The 21,905-nt window shown below is 42.6% G+C and overlaps 1 protein-coding gene across 1 annotated transcript in view; it reads right to left on the reverse strand.

Annotated features, from left to right (window-relative positions):
- Positions 1-139: 139 nt before the first annotated feature.
- ZNRF3 (zinc and ring finger 3) overlaps positions 140-21,905 on the reverse strand; it is a 94,790-nt gene continuing 73,024 nt past the window's right edge. The window contains exons 3-9 of the mRNA XM_082774035.1: positions 16,762-16,836; positions 12,231-12,362; positions 11,282-11,392; positions 9,928-10,095; positions 6,893-6,995; positions 3,837-5,582; positions 140-3,081 (exon numbers count right to left, since the gene is read on the reverse strand). Coding sequence (XP_082630161.1) covers positions 3,038-3,081; positions 3,837-5,582; positions 6,893-6,995; positions 9,928-10,095; positions 11,282-11,392; positions 12,231-12,362; positions 16,762-16,836 — 2,379 coding nt within the window. The 3' untranslated portion in view covers positions 140-3,037. The remainder of the gene's footprint in view (positions 3,082-3,836; positions 5,583-6,892; positions 6,996-9,927; positions 10,096-11,281; positions 11,393-12,230; positions 12,363-16,761; positions 16,837-21,905) is intronic.

Below are 21,905 nucleotides of genomic sequence, written 5' to 3' on the forward strand. Positions count from 1 at the left end.
GGCCCTGAGACAGAACATTGCGTGTTGCTTCCAAAAAGTCCCACTTACAAATTTTTTCGTGATCATTTTTGTTAGGATCTGTACATGTATGCATATATGTGTTTACCTATTATTAAAAACAAAACAAGACCCCAAAACAAACAAACAAAGAAACCCTGCTGTTGAAAACAGTCCACATAGGACTGTACTTTGAGAAGCACAGCTGTGTCCTTTCGCCACAAACAAGGACAACTTCCACACATGTATGCAATAAAACTGTATTTTTGTGTGTTTTTGATTTTTTTTTTTTTTAATACAGACATTTGTACACTTTCTTACAAAACTGCAGCTAACTACAACTTTTCTTAAATCATTTTTGGTCGGCAAGTACTGTAAAATCTTTTTGTGCAATTATCATGTATTTACAGGGCCTCATGTTAGTGATTTTCAATGATTATTACAATAATGTCACACACTCTCAACATAAAACATGGCTTAAGATAAATATATTAGTAAATAAATATTCTGAGAACATATTTCCATAAATGAAATGTGCTGCTATACATATACAGAATATATACAAGATGTTTTCTAGCTTTTAAAACATTTTAAAAATGGTAATGAAGGAGAAAGAGCCCTTTAACCATATTACAAATCTTTACAGCAAATTTTATACAAAACAATTTTAAGTGCTATAAGATAACTTTTAAAACATTTTAAATAGTGCCTCATGAGCCAAACACAATGACAACTTTTCATGTAAGTAGTAGAAAGGCATTTTGTTATAAAAAACATCTATCATGGCCAGCTGGCCTATAGATTGTATAGACACATACAGGTAGCAGGGAATTAACTAAATGTTGAATATAAAACCAAACACGGAAACCAAGTGTAGGGTACATCTGTATGGTAAGGCCTGCAGAGACTGTTGTACTGGCAAAGATTTCCACAACATGTGAATGAGACCAGTACATCCAGGAACACCATGAGCCAGAACATTCAAATACCTTTTTTTATAACCACATTTTACCACAACATGCTGTGCAGTTACAGAGTACAATGCATTGTAGGTGGCCTTAGATAATGCCGCACAAAACACCAAGCAAAATAACCCAGGCAGTACACCATAACTTGTAAAATGCTTTTCTTTTGAGTGGAGGAAGGAGAAAGGTAAGACTTTAAAAAAAAAATTTAGAGTTTATTCTCCCAACACGTACCACTTAGTACAGTCATTCAGAGAATGAATAAGTTTTCTATAAACTTCACACATAGAAAATGTGTTTATTTTAATTATTATTTCAATTTTATACCCAGATATTGTCTTGTATCAATTCTCTGAATATCTGGATTTGGTTGTTCTTTTAGAGAGATCTAATGTGAACTCCTTTCAACATAGTTGTTTTTTTCCTAATTTATTTAGTACAAAAAGTAAAAGTAAACAAACTTATTTGTTGTTTGTTGGTTATTTGCTTCTTTTAAAATATTTGGGATTATAAAGAAAACAAGTTAACTTTTATGGTTTTCACAATTAGCCCAGTGCTGTCAAGGACATTTTGTTTGAAAATGTAACATGAACTTTTTTTCATGTCTTTTAAATATCTCCCATGTGTACTGAACTTTAATCAAATTATTTCTTTTTTGGAAGACTGGCAATGTGGGCATTAACTAAGCAGTTTCCCTTTAGGAGAATTCCTTCTGAGAATACACCAGACACTGTGTCCTCAGGCACATGCAGCATGACAGGCAATTTAAACCATGCTATGGTAGCCTCTTACTCAGAAGCCGCTGTTTCCACAGGAAACAATTGCTATCAGAAGTGATGACGTACATTATCTCATGATAACAAACGTCCCCACTAGTACAAGAACAAAAGGATGCGCCCAGGCTAATAGAGTACAGAGAACACTCTGTACACAAGACAAAAATGAAACACAACTAACTGGGCCCAAGAAACCTTTAAAACAAATCAATCTATGGAAGCTACATCAACCACAGCAAAGAAGGAAACAATGACTAAAACAAGTTCTCATTTTCCCATGTGCACAACAGGTGACAAGCACTGCTTCCCTTAGGCATGCTTGCAGGCTATAAGGAAACAAGGCATCAGACCTATTCCCAAAATGAGCCAGGCAAGCTATAAACCCCTCTGCAAACTCTGTTTTCCTGCATATCCCAGCATTGGAGAGGGGCAACAAGTGCCCAAAAAACTTCCTATGGAAGGCAAGATTCATCATCTACAAAGGTTTCACCCTTTCTAAGCACTTTCTTCTACCATCTGTTTGAGGGAAGGGCCCCCAGCATTCTTCACCAGTCAGAAGATGCAATGAGGTCTATGTTTTAGCAGGAAGTGGGAATGAGAATATTCTGAGCTACCTGTTTCCCTACCCCCAATCTGTTAAAACTAATCACAATGGCAGGAAACCCTTCCTAGCCAAATCATCAGAGCAGCATGAAAGGGGGGTTGGGGAGAGGAAGAAGGAAACAGTCCAATCCTTCACCTCCCTCAAAATCACTTGTATAACTTGTTGGCTACTAGGATTTGCTACTAAATTAGTTGGTATCTGAACATCCATTCAGCAGCTGTATCCCTCTGGACTACTTTATTTCAAGGTGCTATCTGGTTTCTAAGGCAGGTGTGTAGCCCTGAGCTTATCAAAAGCTGACTCCTTTAAGTAGGAGGTAACAGCATCTACACATAGCCTGGCTTATTTAACAGACCATGTTACCTCTCAGCAAGAGCTGACATAGTCACTTTTAAAAAGAAAATATAAATAACACTTTGTCATTAATATAGAAATGGCACTAGAGCTCAGAATGCTCCATACCATGTCCCACATGGGCTTTGCACACCAATGGAGGCCTGAAGGCTTCAGGCAAGACGGAGAAAGGAGATCAAGGTGACGTGGACACAGAGGAAGAGAAACTGAGGAAAGTGGGGGAGGGACTTCTCCACATTACCACTTTTGTGTGTTTGTCAAAGCTTAAAAAAACTGGAGTCCATGAGAATTTGGAGTCTTCCATAAGCTCCACTTCTCCACCTGTTGTCATCTGGACAGGTCTAATCATTGATCCGGCTTCTCTCCATGGGATGAGATCCAGCACCTGAAGGATAAAGAAATAGTTGCTAGTTAAAACTAAGGAAAATTGCATCTAGAATATTGCATCCCATTTTGGGGCCCCCAGAACGTGACACTGGCTGAATCAAGTTCAGACAGACAAGATGCTCAGAGGGCTGAAGAACTTGCCCTATAACAAGAGGCTGAGGGAGTGGAGTTGTTGTCATTCTGTCTCCAGAAAAGAAGGTGTTGGGGGAACCCCCTAACAGCTTTGCAACACCTATGTGGTGAATGTCATGGAGAGAGAGACAGAGTCTTCACAGTGATGCACAGTGGAGAAGAGGTAACAGGCTTTAGCTGAGACATAAAATGTTCAGACTGGATCTAAGGAAAATCTTTTCACCACAAGGACAGTCAGTCACTGGAATAGGAGCCCTGAAACTGGCATTCAAGTTTCCATTCAAACCTGCCAAAGCTGTCAAGAGTGGCACAGTGTTCCTTGCTGTGAGAGCTCTAATGGGGACATGATACTAGCAATCACTTTTCACCCTCTCCTCCCTTCCCCACAAGTATGCGTATGCAAGCTCTTAAAGAGTTAGGTGTTAAACTATAATCTATCCCTCTAGCACTGGCCAAATGAGTACAGAGAGTAACACTCGGGTGAAGAATTAGTTCATAACCCACTCTCTTCAGCAAAAGATGTCAGTAACCTTTATGTCTGCATATACCTGAGAAACTGGCAGGGATCATGCATATCATATGCTAGAACAGAAAGATAATCAAAAAAAGCACACGGATTACCTGTGGTCTTTGTGGTCACTGTCAGCTTCTGGGAGTTCGGAATGGGACTAGAAAAGAGCATTCTGGCTTCCTCTTCCTGAGAGCAGTTCTGCTGAAGGAAAGATGTTGCCTCGTAGCACACCTCCCTCTCATCTTGTACCTCTCCTATACCTTGGCAGTGCAGGTAAGTATCTAGTTCAGGTGTCCCATCCCAGGAACTACAGCTACCTGTATGGGTCCCTTGGCACTCTGTAGGTAGGATGAGCTCACAGTCTCTGTCTTCAGGAATGATGGGAATGCGCTGACCCAGATCACATATACCCTTATAGCAGCTTGGCAAGGTGTCATCAGGAAGCGTGTACTGCACATTCACTGCATAGTCTTCTGTATAGCAGCCACCACCTCCACTGCCACTGTTGCTACTACAGGCTACCTGCTTCTCTTCATAGAAGCAACAGGGCAACCCTTCGTATTTCACCCCATCTGTCCTATGCAAGTGGTCTGAGTTAATACTGTACAAGCCTTGAGTATTCCCTGACTGTGGTTCTATCCCTGGGCCACATGCCCCCCATAGTGGAGAGCTCAGGAAGAGTGCACTACAATCGGCTGTCCCATTTCTAGGCTCCAGGGCAGAGTGCTGGAGTTCAAGGCAGCATGCACATGCTTGCTCCATAAGTGGCCCTGCTATCTCTGGATTCTTCCAGTTCATTTTAACATCCAATGCAGCACCAGGAGCAGCCTCAGGTCCTCCCTCTGAGGTAGTGCCATTTAGATCCCTGTGCTCTAGTGAGGAATTACTACTATAGTTCATATCCATGCTGCAATTAGACAGTTGGTCCCCTGAGGAAGAAGCTGGCACAGGCCGGCAGTCAACACCCACCAGACTGTGAGCATGAGTTGGAAGCTCATCCTGATGGGGGCCCTCCAAGAGAACAATTGCACCCCTGTTTGCACCACCAACCTCACCCACTCGGCAAGGGCTCTTACTGCGGTAAATGTATGGGTCATAGTCACTGCTCAGAGAGCTGCGGAAGGTGGAACAGCTCCCATAAACACCTTGGTTGCTGACCTCCGTGCAGTCAACCATGGAATCACTAGAGGAACAGTGGCACTGACCAGAACTGCTGCTGCTGCTGTCACTCCCTGGGCAGTCAGCCAAATATCCACTGCACACTGAACGATGACCATGATAGCAGCTAAAGCTGGAGGTACTGCCACTCTCCAAGCGAGATGAGGGCACTACATGTACCACAGGAGGGAAAAGCATGCTGCTACCAGGCTGAAAGGCACGGGAAGGACCCTTCGAGGAAATGCCAGCTGAAGGCTGTCCATCTTGCTCAGGGTAACTAAGGCCTTGGAAGTAGTAGTGCTGATACATGGTCTCATATTGGGAAAAGCATGCTGCTTTGGAAAAGTTGCGCCCTCCAAACTTGGGTCTTTGGAAGTTGTGAGCTGGAGAATAAGCCCTATGTTCCAGGCTACAGTGATGTGTGTTTAAAGCATGGTCCAAATGAATAGGTTGATAACTTCGGATATAGGCTGCAGACTGGGCTTGGTAGAGGCTCTGTTCACCATGTCTCTCAACTGTAAGTACCGTGATTGGGTTTCCATGAGGGTCCATGCTTGTCCGTGTGGGATATGCTGTTATCTGGTTTGCTCTGTGCACTCGGCCTGGGTAATGGACAGGTAGAATCACCCTCTGCTGCCGGCTGCGTGCTGAGTTGATGGATTCCAGACAGACTGGACCTGTGTTTCCCTTCTTCTGTTCTGAATGTGAGAAGTAAGAGTGGAGAAGTAGAAGTACAAGGGAATAAAGGGAAAAGACTTCATGTAACAAAAGATATTGTTCTGAATTTAGTTACATTATGCATACAACAGTTTAAAAAGAAAAAAAGTACCAATATTTTGCGGAAAAGAAAAAATACGGTAACTCTCAAAATAAGTCAAGAGCATCTGTCTGAAAGCTGTTGAAAAACTCAACTGTATTTGCATGATAATGAAAAAAAAGTAAAGTGATTGCAGATACTGTTCTTGTATATGGAAAGTTTTTTGCATAAACAGCAGTCCTGATCTTGCAGGTTAAGAGCATGGCTGGCAGTCATTGCTTTTGTTTTCACCTTACACATCTGTACTGGGTCTGGCTGGGATGTAATTAACTTTCCCTGCAGTGGCCCATATAGTGCTATGCTCTGTACTTGTAGCTAAAGCAGCATTGATATCACACCACTGTTTTGTCTATTGCTGAGCAATTGCTGGCATATCATCAAGACTTCCTCCAACCCCCACCCCAAGCCAGTAAGCTGGGCGTGGGCAAGAAGTAGGGATGGGACATCATTAGGGCAGCTGACCTAAACCAGCCAAAGGGATATTTCATACCATATGATGTCACACTCAGCAATAAAAGCTAGGAAAGGGGAAGGTGGAGCTCTCGTTATGAAGATGTCTGTCTTTACAAAATAATGGTATGTATATTGAGGCCCTGCTTCCAGGGGTGTGGCCAAACATTGCTTGTTGATGGGAAGTACAGTTTTTTTTTTTTCCTCTCTGTGCTACTTCACAGACTTCGCTTGCTTTTTCCCCTCTTCCTTTTTCCTTTAAGTTTCTTTTTTTTTTCCTTTCTCCTTTCCAGCAAACTTTCTTCTGCCCCTCTTCCTCAGAAGAGGGGGAATGAGAGAGCAGTTGTGGTGGAGTTTATCTGCCCAGCAAGGTAAAACCACCACAACATTACATTACGTAAATCTGTATTAACATAAGATTTTTCAGACTTACCAAAAAGAAAACATATTATTATTAAATAATTCTACTAAACTTATCTGTCCTAGTTATGTTCATAAGTCACATGCTGCCCTCTGCTGGACATAGTACCCACAAGGAAAAGACAGAAATGCGGCCTGTTATTTCAGGGTATGTAGTCATTTTTTAAAGAATTTAGTCCTACCTGTATTTCTAGAGTTGCATTACAATAAAAACTATGGGCTGTATGGAGATTTACATATGAGCACTGTTTCATCTTGTAAGCTTTAAAGTCCATAGTGGGTGACACAGCTGAGAATCTGCACCTCAGCAGCAACACTTACCTATGATGTTATGGCGGCAGTGAGGACAGGTATGATGCTGCAGTAACCAAGGATCCACACATTTCTTGTGAAATCGGTGAGTGCAGGGAATGACACGCAGCTCCTACAGGAACAGATAAAGGGACATGAAAAATACTGGTGCCTAATGAGTGAAACCTTGCAGATTATTCCTACTTTTTTCAACCTAGCTACTGAACAGATTCGGAATTCCTAGTCGTCCCAGACTAAATCCTAGTCTTGAAGCAGAAATCATTACAAATCTTTGATCACTTTGACTATCCATTTCTGAAACACCTGCATTTCCAACATACCTTTTGTGAAATGAGTGAATCAAAAATGCACAGTATTCAATGCGCGTGCGTGACTGAACTTACACACTGACATAACTGTTTTCTGTTCAATTCTCCAGACTGTCCCTTCTCATTCCTTATAACTGATTTGCCTTTTTGACTGCCACAGAGTACTGAATTGCATTCACAAAGCTCTCGAGAACATTCTCAAGATCTTGCTCCAGAATGGTGATGCTCACCTCAAAACCAATCACCATATACATGCGAAGCTACCCTTTGCTCTTCCCTTCCCCATATGCATCACTTACATTGAAGTTTATGTGTGAATCTACTGTCCAGTCAGTTCTGAAGAGCCTTTCTGAAGTTCTTGTCTGCCATCATCTTAGCTACTATGACTAATTTCCAATCAGCTAACCATTAAATTTCTACAAGCGACATTAAATTGTAGCTTCAAGCACTCAAATATTGCACCTTTAAAGAGTATGGATCTTTTATGAATCATTTCAGACTAAGATGTCCCCAACTCATTTTTAAATGGAAGTTTAAAACTTATTGTCTGCTTCTATTCTAAGGCACCTACCTTCTATTTCATCCTTTCATTACTTCCTCTGTATAGAACCATGTCAGAGAAGGCAAGCACTGACATCAATGCAGAGATGCTAACTAGGAGCTGAAAACCAGTTCCTAAACCTTGGCAGGAACCCTGCTTCTCCTCTGGTTTCTCAGTAGTGCTGTGTACTCGACACTTTAAAGACAAGGTACCATCAAAGCTTGAAAAGCAAAACACAAAACGTATCCCTTATGTCCAACATGTACCATCACCTTAGATAGCACACAATTTGTTAAGAATACCCAGAGAATTAAATGCTGAGGCTACCCTGACTTCTTTACCTGTTCTTCCTCAAAAAAAGCAGCTTGATGGAAGTATGAACTTGAAAAATGAGATCCCTCAACTCTCAGAATCATCTAGGTTCATCAAGATCACTGAGTCCAACCTCTGACCTAACACTAATAAGTCCTTCACTAAACCGTATCACTAAGCTCTACATCTAAACATCTTTTAAAGACCTCCAGGGATGATGACTCCACCACTTCCCTGGGCAGCCCATTCCAATGCCTAACAACCCTTTCACTAAAGAAGTTCTTCCTCATATCCAACCTAAACCTCCCCTGGTGCAACTTTAGCCAATTCCCCCTTGTCCTGTCACCAGGCACGTGAGAGAATAGACCAACCCCCCCCTCGCTACAGCCTCCTTTAAGGTACCTATAGAGAGCAATAAGGTCGTCCCCAAGCCTCCTCTTTTCCAGACTGAACAATCCCAGCTCCCTCAACTGCTCCTTGTAAGACTTGTTTTCCAGACTCCTCACCACTTCATCGCCCTTCTCTGGACTCGCTCGAGCACCTCGATGTCCTTCTTATAGCGAGGGGCCCAAAACTGAACACAGTACTCGAGGTGCGGCCTCACCAGAGCCGAGTACAGGGGGACAATCGCTTCCCTAGCCCTGCTGGCCCCACTGCTTCTTATACAAGCCAGGATGCTGTTGGCCTTCTTGGCCACCTGAGCACACTGCTGGCTCACATTCAGCCGACTATCAACCAATACTCCCAGGTCCTTCTCTGCGAGGCAGCTTTCCAACCACTCATCTCCCAGCCTGTAGCTCTGCTTGGGGTTGTTGCGCCCCAGGTGCAGGACCCAGCACTTGGCCTTGTTGAACTTCATACATTGGCCTCAGCCAATCGGTCCAGCCTTTCCAGATCCTCCTGCAGAGCCTTCCTACCCTCGAGCAGATCGACACATGCACCTAACTTGGTGTCATCTGCAACTTACTGAGGGTGCACTCAATCCCCTCATGCAGATCATCGATAAAGATATTGAAGAGGACTGGCCCCAGTACTGAGCCCTGGGGAACGCCGCTAGTGACCGGCCTCCAATTGGATTTGACTCCATTCACCACAACTCTTTGGGCCTGGCTATCCAGCCAGTTTATAACCCAACAAAGCGTACACCAGTCCAAGCCAAGAGCAGCCAGTTTCTCGAGGAGAATGCTGTGGGAAACAGTGTCAAAAGCCTTACTGAAGTCCATCCACAGCCTTTTCCTCATCCACCAAGCACGTCACTTTGTCATAGAAGGAGATCAGGTTTGTCAAGCAGGACCTGCCTTTCATAAACCCATGCTGACTGGGCCTGATTGCCTGCTTGCCCTGCAAGTACTGTGTGATGACACTCAAGATAATCTGCTCCATGAGCTTCCCTGGCACTGAGGTCAAACTAATAGGCTTACAGTTTCCCAGGTCAACCTTCCAAGCCCTTCTTGTAGGTGGGCATCACATTTGCTAGCCCCCAGTTGACTGGGACCTCCCCTGATAGCCAGGACTGCTGATAAATGATGGAAAGCGGCTTGGCCAGCTCTTCTGCCAGTTCTCTCAGCACCCTAGGGTGGATCCCATCCGGCCCCATCGACTTGCGTATATCTAAGTGCTGTAACAGTTCACCAACCATTTCCTCATGGATTGTGAGGGCCACATCCTGCTCCTGATCCCCTTCCACCAGCTCAAAAGTCCTTTAGGTTTTTCATTGGCAGCTGTGGAATGCATTTTAGGCTGAGTTGGCTACTCAATGTAATTCATCTGGCAAATGGCACAACCTCAACATACAATACATCTAACAACCAGCCATATATCACAGTGCTAAAGTAAATCAGTTACTTTATCAGTTTACACTAAAGAAACCATCTATCCTTTACCTCCCCATCAATGTACTTCTCCAAGCAGATGGCACAGTCAGAGGTGGAGCTGCTACTTAGTGTATCCAGTGCACCACAGCTATCTTCCCGGTGTCCCTTACTTTTGGACTTAAACTTCCTGGTCTCCATTTTTTCCAGTGCTTGCACTGCAAGCCTGTTCATGGAATTCTAGAACAGAAGAAGAAAAAAAAAAAGGCAGTGCAGCTGCACATGAAACTGTAGTGTGGTAGCAGAGAAACACTGCCATATCAAATTAATGTATCTTATCAAATCCCATCAGGCCAAAACTAAGTTACAACTTAATAAATGAAGAGAGTATCCTAATTAGAATTTAGATCAGAAGCCTCCTGAAAAGAATGCATGCCACCTGCGGTAGTGAGAATGATGAGCTGCTTTGGATTGAAATAGGGTGAAAGTGCTCATAATTGGGATATGCTGCAACTGTTCAATTGATAGGCAACAACTATACAAGGCATCATACCGGATGTGGTCAGGTGCTTTTTAAAACTGTAAATATTGACTGTAATGCCACATTATGCCACTATGACCATATTACCAGAAACAGTACTTCAGACAGGGATTAAAATTAAATGCTACTGAATGAACTGCATCATTCCCCCAGCAACTTGATCAGTAGGACAGTTAGGAAGGGGGTAGATTACTTTTCACTATAGAATTTATCATCTCTCTTTCTGAGACTCATACTATGTGCTGTTGGCTCATAACATCTTGGAACTCCTACTCAGCATGTCCAAGGCAATATTTCTAAACATCTGTTGGGCTTCGCATTCCTTTTACATGTATATCCATGTACTGGACCGTTTAAAACTACAAATTTCCATTAGCTTCCCCTTTCATGTTTAACAGGACAAACTCAAAACATCTCATCTCGAGTTACTCCTAAACAAACTTTTTACCTTGCAACCTTCTCCGATGAAGAATCAAAAGATATTATTCTATTGAAAAGAGTTGTGATTTCTTCTCATTCATTCCTGATATTCTCCTCACAATACACCATTTGAGCGTGGACTTCTGTTTGAAGCACACTAGTGTTACTGATAAATTAGCCTCTGAAAAAACAGAAATGTTCTTCCTTCCTAAAGACTAAATTGACTGCTTCTATACTCATTTAATTTCTGCGTTTAACTGAAGAGACATCACAGGTCAACGTAGCTATCATTTAAAGACATTTCCAAATCTTTTCAGAGGTCTACATCTATGACTAAAACCCTTTCCACAAAGATGGCTATTCTAAGTTAGTGTCCTGCACCCCCAAAGGCAGCAAGTAAGTTCTATGACAAAGTAAAAGAAGGCAAATTTCAGCATTTGATAAATATACCATTACTGCTCTTACCTGACTACGTCGCTGTTTCAGTTTGATCTTGACAAGAAGAATGAGGCAAACAAGAGATACAACCACAAAGAAGGCCAGGAAAATTCCCATATCAAAGTACTCGGTGGGTTGCTTAAAAATCAGAACAAAAATACTTTATACATGTACACAGTGACGATGTCAAAATTCAGTGCACTGTGATCATTAACTAGGATTTTATGAGACAAAACCTGGAGTATCTATGTTACTGCAATTGAATGAAATACACAGAATGCCAATCATGAGATGTCAGATTCACAGTGTCTCTGAACTGATTCCACAGAAAAATAAAAACTTATATATTTTTTTTTAACTGAATCACACTAGTACAAGTTTTTATGGATTATTGCTTTCCTTGTATATCTGAGCAAGTAAAAATCAATATATGAATCTTCAGTGATTGTATACTTCTCACATTTCTTAATGGAAATAGTCCATAACAATAAAACAAAAGCAAAATGGTAACTGGGTCATTGTTGACCTCTAGCTTTGTTCTTCTGTAAACTACATGCAGTAGTGTTCAAAAAAGTATCTGGAAAAACAATTTTATATTAAAATTACAAATATCAGATATCAGCTAATTAACCCATGCTTAAAACAACACACACAAAATATTAGCTAACATACCTACCTGATGAATCTGAACTACCAGGTGTGTTTAATACCTACTTTATTTAAGGAAAAGGAAAGTCTCTATTATATAATTTTTTAGCTGTTTATAAATTTAGAAAAATCTATATGAAAGACATCAGGTGTCACACTGTGGAAACTACGCTTACATCCAGTGTAGCTACTTATTCACAGTGCAGTTGCTCAGTTTATTTAGGTCAACAGAATTTCTCATCTATTATTGCTCATTGGGAGCATCAAAACAATGTCACACTCAGTGTGCAGCAGTGTAATACCTAGATAAAGTTTCTTAAAGACTCACCCGTGGTGGGCGATGCTGAATCCTTGCTCGTGCAACTTTCTGCTTGTTAACTATGTTCATTAGCTTGACAGCATCAGCACCCTTCACATATACCACTGGTCTCTTCAGAGGGTCTTCTAAGCCCTGGTTCAGCTAAAACAACAGCGATAACAAAAAAGTCTACTCAGAAGGCACATTTCAAGACAACTACCTTTCTTCTGAAATACCTCACCTCTGTGCCTGGGAAGATCATGGAGCAGATCCTCCTGGAAGACATGTTAAGGCATGCACGAGATAAAGAGGTGATCCAAGATAGCCAGCGTGGCTTCACTAAAGGCAGATCTTGCCTAACCAATCTGGTGGCCTTCTATGATGGAGTGATAGCATCGGTGGACAAAGGAAGGGTGATGGATATCATTTACCTGGACTTGAACAAAGGCTTTGATGTGGTCCCTTAACACATTTTTCTGTATTTGAAGGATGGACTGTTAGGTGGATAAAGAATTGGTTGACTGGTTGCAGCCAAAGGGTTGTGGTCTATGGTTCTATGTCTGGGTGTAGGCCGATCACAAGCGGTGTCCCTCACGGGTTGGTCTTGGGACCAGTGCTCTTCAACATCTTTATCAATGATATAGACAATAGAATCGAGTGCACCCTCAGCAAGTTTGCAGATGACACCAAGCTGAGTGGTGCAGTCAATACAACAGAAGGAAGGGATGCCATCCAGAGGGACCTGACAGGCTGGAGTAGTGGGCCCATGAAAACCTAATGAGTTTCAACAAGACCAAGTGCAAGGTGTTGCACTTGGGCAATCCCAGGTATTTATGCAGACTGGGCAAAAAAGAACTTGACAGCAGCCCTGCGGAGAAGGACTTGAGGGGTCCTGATGGATGGATGAGAAGCTGGACTACTCTGCTCTTGTGAGACCCCACCTGGAATACTGCGTGCAGGCCTGGGGCCCCCAGCACAAGAAGGATGTGGAGCTCTTGGAATGAGTCCAGAGGAGGGCCACTAAGATGATCAGAGGGCTGGAGCACCTCTCCTATGTAGAAAGGTTGAAAGAACTGGGCTTGTTTAGCCTGGAGAAGAGAAGGCTCTGGGGAGACTTCATTGCGACCTTCCAGTACTTGAAGGGAGCATATAAACAGGAGGGGGAATGCCTGTTTATGTTTGTTGATAGTGATAGAACAAGGGGGAATGGTTTTAAACTAAGACAGGGGAGATTTAGGTTAGAAATTAGGAGAAAGTTTTTCACTCAGAGGGTGGTGAGGCACTGGAACAGGTTGCCCAGAGAGGTTGTGGATGCCCCATCCTTGGAAGCATTCAAGGCCAGGCTGGATGCAGCTCTGGGCAGCCTGCTCTAGTGGTTGGCAACCCTGCCCAGAGCAGGGGGGTTGAAAGTAGATGATCTTTAAGGTCCTTTTAAACCCAGGCCATTCTGTGATTCTATGATACTAGTAAATGGATGGAAGAGTAAAGGAATATGAACGTGGAATGGATCCAAACACCCATTGCTCTCTTCTAGCACAAACTAAAGTGTTCACTTAAGTGTGAATTAATCTTTTAGTGTCAAACTTTTGAATTAAGCTGGTTTTTACTGAGTAAAACTAAGATGTGAGGATAAGCAAACGTTATTTCTGAACAGCAGCTTTAACTAAACTGTACTAGGTGCAAGTGCATATATTAATACTGTCACATGTTAAAACCCATAAGGAAGAAGAGTAAAAATCTTCAGGTGCCAATAAAAAATTACCTTAGTATATTACCATTTTCTGAACTTTGGATTATTTCAACTTTGCAATTTTTTTTATTCACATACAATTTTTTGGCTTCCTGTACAATCTAATGTCAAGAGTATGAATTCGTATCTTCTATGTTCTTTGTGCCTTACCAATTTGTTGAAGTCCATAATTTCTGCTGCATAACTATTTGAATAAGTTTGCTGAGTTATTAGGATACTATCAATTACTGGAGGTATAAGAGTAGATACACTAGTTCACCCTGAAATTGCCTTCCAGGTTCAGCTGAGCTATTATGAAAGGCTAAATCATAGAACTGTAAAATAACATGGGTAGAAAGAGACCTCAGGAGTCCAATCTCTTGGTCAAAATAAGGTGTTCTCATGCTTTACACAGACAGTTCTTGAAAACCTTCAAGCATGCACAACTTCTGTGGGCACTAAATCCATAACAATCTCCTAAACTATATACCAGATAAGAGAATAAAAAGAAGGCAGAATTGATCTGTTACAAAATGGCACCACATTATCACAGAATCACAGAATTTCTAGGTTGGAAGAGACCTCAAGATCATCGAGTCCAACCTCTGACCTAACGCTAACAGTCCCCACTAAACCATATCCCTAAGCTCTACATCTAAACATCTTTTGAAGACTTCCAGGGATGGTGACGCCACCACTTCCTTGGGCAGCCTGTTCCAATGTCTAACAACCCTTTCGATAAAGAAGTTCTTCCTAACATCCAACCTAAAACTCCCCTGGCGCAAAATAAAGTCAAGTAACTTATTATGACCCACAAGAAAAATCTTACTATAGACGTTGATTGATACAACATAAGCACTGACAAGCAGATATAAATGGTATAGGGAAAGGAATGAGATGACAGGAATGTAAGCAAATTGAATAAAATCATAGATCGTGGAAAGGCTTGGGTTGGAAAGGACTTCAGTGATCATTTAACTCCAACACCCATGCCATAGGCAGGGATGCCCCCCACAAAAAGAGTAGCATATGGCAGAGATACCAGATCTACACTGTGTTGATATCCACCTGCTCTTTTTAGCTAAATCATGTAGAAATTACTAATCGACTAGTCTATCATCCTACTTACAAAGTATTGTTTAATCTGTCCAGATTATGGTGACAGATTTCACCAAGACTTTAAAACACAATCTTCCGATTGTTTAACTGGGTTTCTGAAAACATTGATCAAGCTATTTTTAAGATGGACATATTCTGAAGAACTCAAAACTAGCTGAATTACTCAATCCAACCCAGAGATCCTACACATCTGTAAGGCTTGCTAGCCTAAGGCCAAATTCAATCACTGTCCCGACATTCCCAGGCACATATTCTCTCTCAAGCTTTCTTGTCTAGGAATGAGTCACCTCCTTCCCCAGTAGCTTTTGCACACTGACAGACTTCTGCTAAACATGATGACCTGGATGCTGTTACTCCTCTTCACATTATGCAAAATTAAAACCAAGAAACAGATCTGACTTCACAGAACAAATTCTAAAAATAAAGCTTCATTTTTAGTTTATAGCAAAAGATACTCAAATCTATGGGAATTAAACCCACAAAATCTCTTTCATTTTATTCATACACCCAAAATATTCAATCATCCACTAGACTAGCTTCCCAAATACTGGGCACAGTTGCACCCAGTTAATTAGCAAGAGTCAAGGAAGGAGAGCTGTTGTTGGTAGATGGAAGTCAACAAGAGGCAGTAACAGAGCTTCGCAAGTTCTGAGATGGATGACAGAAAGTAATTAGAAGCTGTAATACAGAGAAAAAAAATGAGAAAAAAAATCTTTGTGCAGATAATTTTTCTGCATATAAAGTGGAGAAAATGGTATCTGAGAAGGTTTGCAAAATTAAGTCTGCACCCTTGATGTACAGGCAGACCAAATTTCTCAAAAGCATCTATTGCAGAATCCGCATTCCTTTGTCCAACAGATGCTCATTTCATAATTAAAGCCAGCTTTTTAAATGTAAACATAGATGGTCTCTCTTTTCCCCCCCAAATTCAATGCACTTGAAAACATTCTGCTCACTTGTTCCTGCTGTAACTCTATGACAACAAAATAAAAGTGAAATAAATACAGACTATTTGCATGCTTGTTAAACTTCTTCTCTGTACTCAAATAATTCAGAATTGGCTGCTAGGATCTTGTCAAAGTTTCTCACAGAACTATTAGCTTACCCATCTAAAGTGGGAGTTACGTAGAACCCCCTCCCCCTCTCCAAAAAAAAAAAAAAAAAAAGAAAAGAAAAGAAAAGCTCCGATTGTCCACATTATACTTAGGCCAGAATACATCAACTGTGAACAAGAAAAAATAGGTATAAGTTTTGTAAGAATTTGTTTGAACAAGGTTGGAAAGCCATTTTGCAATCTCAAAAATAATGGATGCTCAACAATACCACTGATCACAAGCTGTGTTCTGTACACAGAACTGTGCAAAGAAATCCTTCTTGACTGGAGGGCCAAAAAAATGTCTCTATCCTTTCTCCAAACCTTAGTACCAGTCCTGGACTCTGTACTCTACCAAAGGCTAGAAGAAAAATAAGTCCCCAAAACTCTACTCTTTCTACCATTCTCAGCACGTTCATTGCTTCTAGTCTGCCAGAGAATGAGTAGGAAATCCACAGCACAATGTTAGAGAGGGTCAGAATCTGCATGTCATGATGTAAGTGTGCTCTGAGACCTGTATGACCTGAAGCCCTGCCTCAGCACTTACTTCTAAAAGAACCCAGCAGAGGCTATAATAAAACTAGGCTCCCTTGTTCATATCTAGCCTCCCCTGTTCATACCTGATCAATGGCATCTGGGTTTTCAGAAACATCAAAGATGACCGCTGTGGCTCCTCGTTGCACTGCTCTTTTTGCCTGCGAAAAGAAAGACAGCATCCTCAGACTCATCCCAAAGACCACTTCTTACCTCATAAACTACCCCCTCTACTCATCTCCAGATAATGAACTTAACAGTGTGTGTTTCCGTGTAGTTAATACAAAACAGAGTAATTTCAAACATAAGAGTTACTGAATGAACATGGAATTGTAGTTAAACATCACTGTAACTTCTGCAATCTCTCTGCCCCTTCCTACTTACGGTCCTTCAACAAAATTTAAAATGAATTCAAATATGATTTATACCCTCTAAAGACTTTAAATATAAGAACTTTTACAATTATTTTTTTCTCCATATTACTTGGAAGCACCATTAAAACAACCTACCCTGTGATTTGGGGTAGATATACAAGCTCACTGGTGTAGAATATAAAGATGGGCTAGGTTCTTTACACCTTTTTTATGTCCTCAGTCATTCTCTCTCACAGTCATGACAAACTCTAGGTATCACAGTCTGTGTACAAAGTGCCTGATTTTTTGTCCTCATCAGAGAATAACGCTTTTTCTGACCACGAGAGGTCAGAACTGTTGCATAAAACATTTCTTATGCAAATCAGAACTTTCTCATAAGATTAGTTGTTTAAATACGGGGCTTTTAATCTAATACTGTCCAAAGCTGGAGTTACCAACAGCACAGAAGAGCTATTAGAACACATTTAAATTCTCTATGATAGATAAAACAGTATTTAAACCACCTAGGCTAAGGTATTTTTACCAGTTTCTGCCATTGTGCCTCTCTATATTCCACTAAAGTGTTGCTCAATAGAGGGAACAATCTCGGTGACTTCAAAACTGTTACTACCTTTATTGGATGCCGACTGCAAGTAACTATTTCTCTGAGCAGGGATAGCTGCCACCATCACAGACTAAACAAGATGACACTGGCTCTTCATAGAGACTAGCAAAACCTGAACGTAAACATAAGAAAGTGGTAAATTATGAAATAATACTCAGTGTTTTACTAAGACTGTTGGCCAGGTCAGGGCTGTTAGTTTGACCATCTTTCGGTCATTTTCTTTGCTCTACATAACAAACTCAATCAGAAAGTACACAAGGGAAAACAACTCCCAAACAGGGTCTCTTTCTCAGCCCGGTAGGTATTCGTCCTCTTTGAAGTCAGCACACCTGGCTAATCACTAAAAGCTGTTGGGGAGGAAAAGTTGAAAGGAATCTCCGTTGAAGAGACATGGCCCTGAGGTGAAAACTCCTCCAAGTTTCCCTAGAAGGCATATTTTACAAACACGCAGCACATGCAGAATTGTTCAGGATATTTAGATTGTTCTTTCAGAATGGTCAGCCAACAAGCAAAGCACTTTGATCTTTAAATATATATTTTAAGAGAATTTGTAGGTTGGTTCGTAAAACAAACAAACAAAAAACTCATTTTGTGAACATACTGAATAAACAGTTTACAGTACAGCAATTCATTAAGTTTCCACCAACAAGACAAAATCTGTATTTCTTGCCCTGTACTGCAAGATCAGGTGTTTGAAATGTAAAGTACCAACTAAGTTCAAAAATTGTGCAGGACAGAATGATAACATTATTTTCCAGTTTATCAAAATTAAGCAGCATGAGACCACTTGCAAGAAATCCAAGTAACACAGCTTGAAACACTGTCTGTAAGACCCTTCAAAAATAGTATTGTACCTGTCAGGAAGATCTCCCTTATTGTTCCACCTGTATTTCACAGAATCATCTAGGTTGGAGGAGACCTCCAAGATCACTGAGTCCAACCTCTGACCTAACACTAATAAGTCCTTCACTAAACCGTATCACTAAGCTCTACATCTAAACATCTTTTAAAGACCTCCAGGGATGATGACTCCACCACTTCCCTGGGCAGCCCATTCCAATGCCTAACAGCCCTTTCAGTAAATAAATTCTTCCCAATATCCAACCTAAACCTCCCCTGGTGCAACTTTAGCCCATTCCCCCTTGTCCTGTCACCAGGCACCTGGGAGAACAGACCAACCCTCACCTCGCTACAGCCACCTTTAAGGTACCTATAGAGAGCAATAAAGTTGCCCGAGCCTCCTCCAGACTGTACAATCCCAGCTCCCACACCTCTCCTGGTGTTTTTGGTACCAGTACCATGTAAAGACTTAAATACTCAAATAGTAGAATTCATCATTACCACTGTGTTCCTTCTGCTGTAAAATTATTGAATTCCACTCCTCCAGAATGCATACAGTACCAGCACTGCATAGATTTAAGGGAGCTTGTCAGGGGTGAGGGAAGAAGGGTCTTTTGGGGGCAGGTGAATGAAAATAATGGGGAACAAAGGCATATCTTCACGTTCTAGAAGCAGTGAATATTGTTATAAAAAGCAAGTAAAAAACCATCTCTGAACTATGCATGTTCATGAGCTTAGTGGGCTCATTGCTGCAGCTCTGTGGCAACCTACACTGCTGAACTGGCTCTAGATGAGAGCACTTGTACCCAGGCTCCGGTCCCTCTGCAGAAACTTAAACACGCTCAGCTTGCTGGATGAAGGCAGATTCAACCTCCTCCTTAACTCCCAATTCCAACACTAAAATCTGGGGCGAGGTCAGCTCTGCACTGCCGCGGGAAGCCGCCGCAGCCCCGCCGCCCCTGCCGGACAGGGCAGCAGGGGAGGCTCGGGGCAACGTGGGCACGGGACCCCCACTCACGCAGCTGGAGCGAGTTCAGCCCTCTGCCGCTTCCCCTTTCTTCTCCAAACTCGCTAAGCTACTTCAGTGCCGGCAAAACGCAAGCAGCTATTGCGGACGAGCCCCGAGCAAAGACGACGCGACCCGCCTTTCAACGGCCCCGCTCGGCTGGCTCGGCTACCTGCCCGCTCCGCCCGCCCTGCCGCGCCCCCGTCGCCTCGGCGCTGCACTGACGGGCGCGTGGGGCCACCGGCGCCCGTCCGCCCCACCCCGGGAAGTGACGTGTTGCCCGGGGCCGCTCGGCAGCCGGCGGGCCCAGGGACTTCGGCGCTGGTCGCAGTGAAGGCGGCTGGGAGCGCTCTTGAGAAAAGCCCTCAGCCCGAGTTACCAGAGAGCCTGGCCCTCTGTGAGTCCGGGGCGCTAACGAGGCTCGTTCGCACGACGAGACTTCGCAGGGGAGGCTGGTGGCAGGGCGAGCCCCGAGCTTCCCGCGAAGGGAAGGCGGGTGCGCAGCCGCTCCGCTGCGGCCGCTCCGGCACTGCCCGCGCTCCGCTCCGCCGCTTGGCGGCAGCCCGGCCTGACCTTCCAGGTTTCGCTGGCAGGACATCAGAGAGCAGCCGCAAACGCACCACATCCCGCCGCTTCTCGCCACCCCCCCTTCCTCCTTCTCGCCTCTTAAAACTCGTTTTTAAAACCACAGCACTTTGTCGAGATGCAAACGTGCGTGAGCAGGCCGGGGGCTGAGCGCAGACGGTTTTTTCATCCGGTGTTCGTCTCCTCCCCTTCAGCTAGAGACAAGCACCTGCGGCCCCGCGGCCTGCCTGAAACCTCGCGGCTCCTCGGGAGGCACCCGGGTGCCGGGCTGCCCTCCTTCCTCTGTCCCTGACCGTGGGCAATTACAGCCAACACACATAGGTGTTTCGTCTTTCGAAACACCCTATCCGCTTCCCAACAGTCAGGACAGTTCAAAATAACGCAACCGATACAAGTCCCACTTAAAATGATCCCAGTCTAACAGCCATGCGACTTTTTCCTAGCACACCTTTTTCCTAGAAGAAGGACTGAAGATGACAAGCAAGCCCTATACTGGCAATTCCTGAATTCTTTTGTCCTCAAGTACAGAAATAATGAAATACTAAATACAGGTTAGATATATATAAGTAGCTCTCTATATGACAGAGACAAGACATCTGGTGTCTTATTTGACAAGCACAACCTTCACTCCCTGTCTGAAACCACACTAATTTTTCTGGAAGGGAGACATGTTTTTTACAGGCAGCAACTAACTGTTACTGGCATTTCCCCCTTGTGTTATATGTAATGATATAAAATAGTGATGCTTTGCACTTGCAACTTATGCCACTACATATAAGTGCTGTGGTTGGGAACTGCTTAACTTTAAAAACCATTTCTGACAGCACACAGCTAGTCAGCAAGGGAGACCTGAAAAAAACCTCTAAGTACACATCTGAAAAACAAACAAACAAAAACTCAAAAATTCTCATCAGTTTCTTTTTTCATTATTAGGAACGAAGTTCCAAATGTTGATATTTGTTACAAAAACAAGGAGTCCTCCTGTATGCGTCTTGTCATGATCACAGGTGGTAATCCCTAGGAGTGAAAAAGGTTCGTCCTGCTCACAGGGTGGCCCTCTTCCCCTATATGAGCTCTAATGAGTCCCTGACTTTGTGTTCCCCAAATGAGCAAACTGAATAAGCAATCACAACCTGAATCTCAAACTGCTCATTGTATGAATACAAAGATCATTGTGAGAAAGTCAAGTTTCTTTTTCATACATTTGTCCCTCCTTTATGCCCCCTCAATACTGACTAAAGTCTACTGGGAAGGCCCTCACAGGTCTGTACACCTAAAGAAGGAAGAAAAAAAAACTCCAGTTCTGGTTTTCAGGTCTTCTGTGCAGTGATAACTTTAGCACATTCCCTTCATAGGCTTGTTTCAGAGTGCTCCGATAAACACAGCTACAAATTCAGCCAGAAGTTGACAAACCAAAGAGAAGACAGAGAAACAACCAGCATTTTCAGTGGATGCAGGTAAAAGACTGGCCATGAAGAAGCACAGTTAAGAGGGGAGGAATAAATCTTCAGAATTGCTGAAAGGGCAAAGGAACAGGATGAAGCCCATGTACCACATGATGACATCGTGGAGCGGTAATAGAGGCAAAGCAAAACACTTGATGAGGAATAACATGTATATTTAACATTTATCCTAGCAATATCAAAAAAAGAAAAAAAGAAAAAAAAAGTAGCAAAGCAAGTAGAGAGAATTTCAGTCCATAAATGCACTGAAAATGTTGCAGCAATATATGTCAACTATGACAGCAACAGATACTGTATGGTGTACTCCAACATAGAATCACAGAATGGTTTGGTTCCATGGAGGGGACATCCACTGGGC

Source organism: Aythya marila (assembly GCF_965140915.1).
Source record: "Aythya marila genome assembly, chromosome: 17".
NCBI classification, from domain to species: Eukaryota; Metazoa; Chordata; class Aves; order Anseriformes; family Anatidae; genus Aythya; species Aythya marila.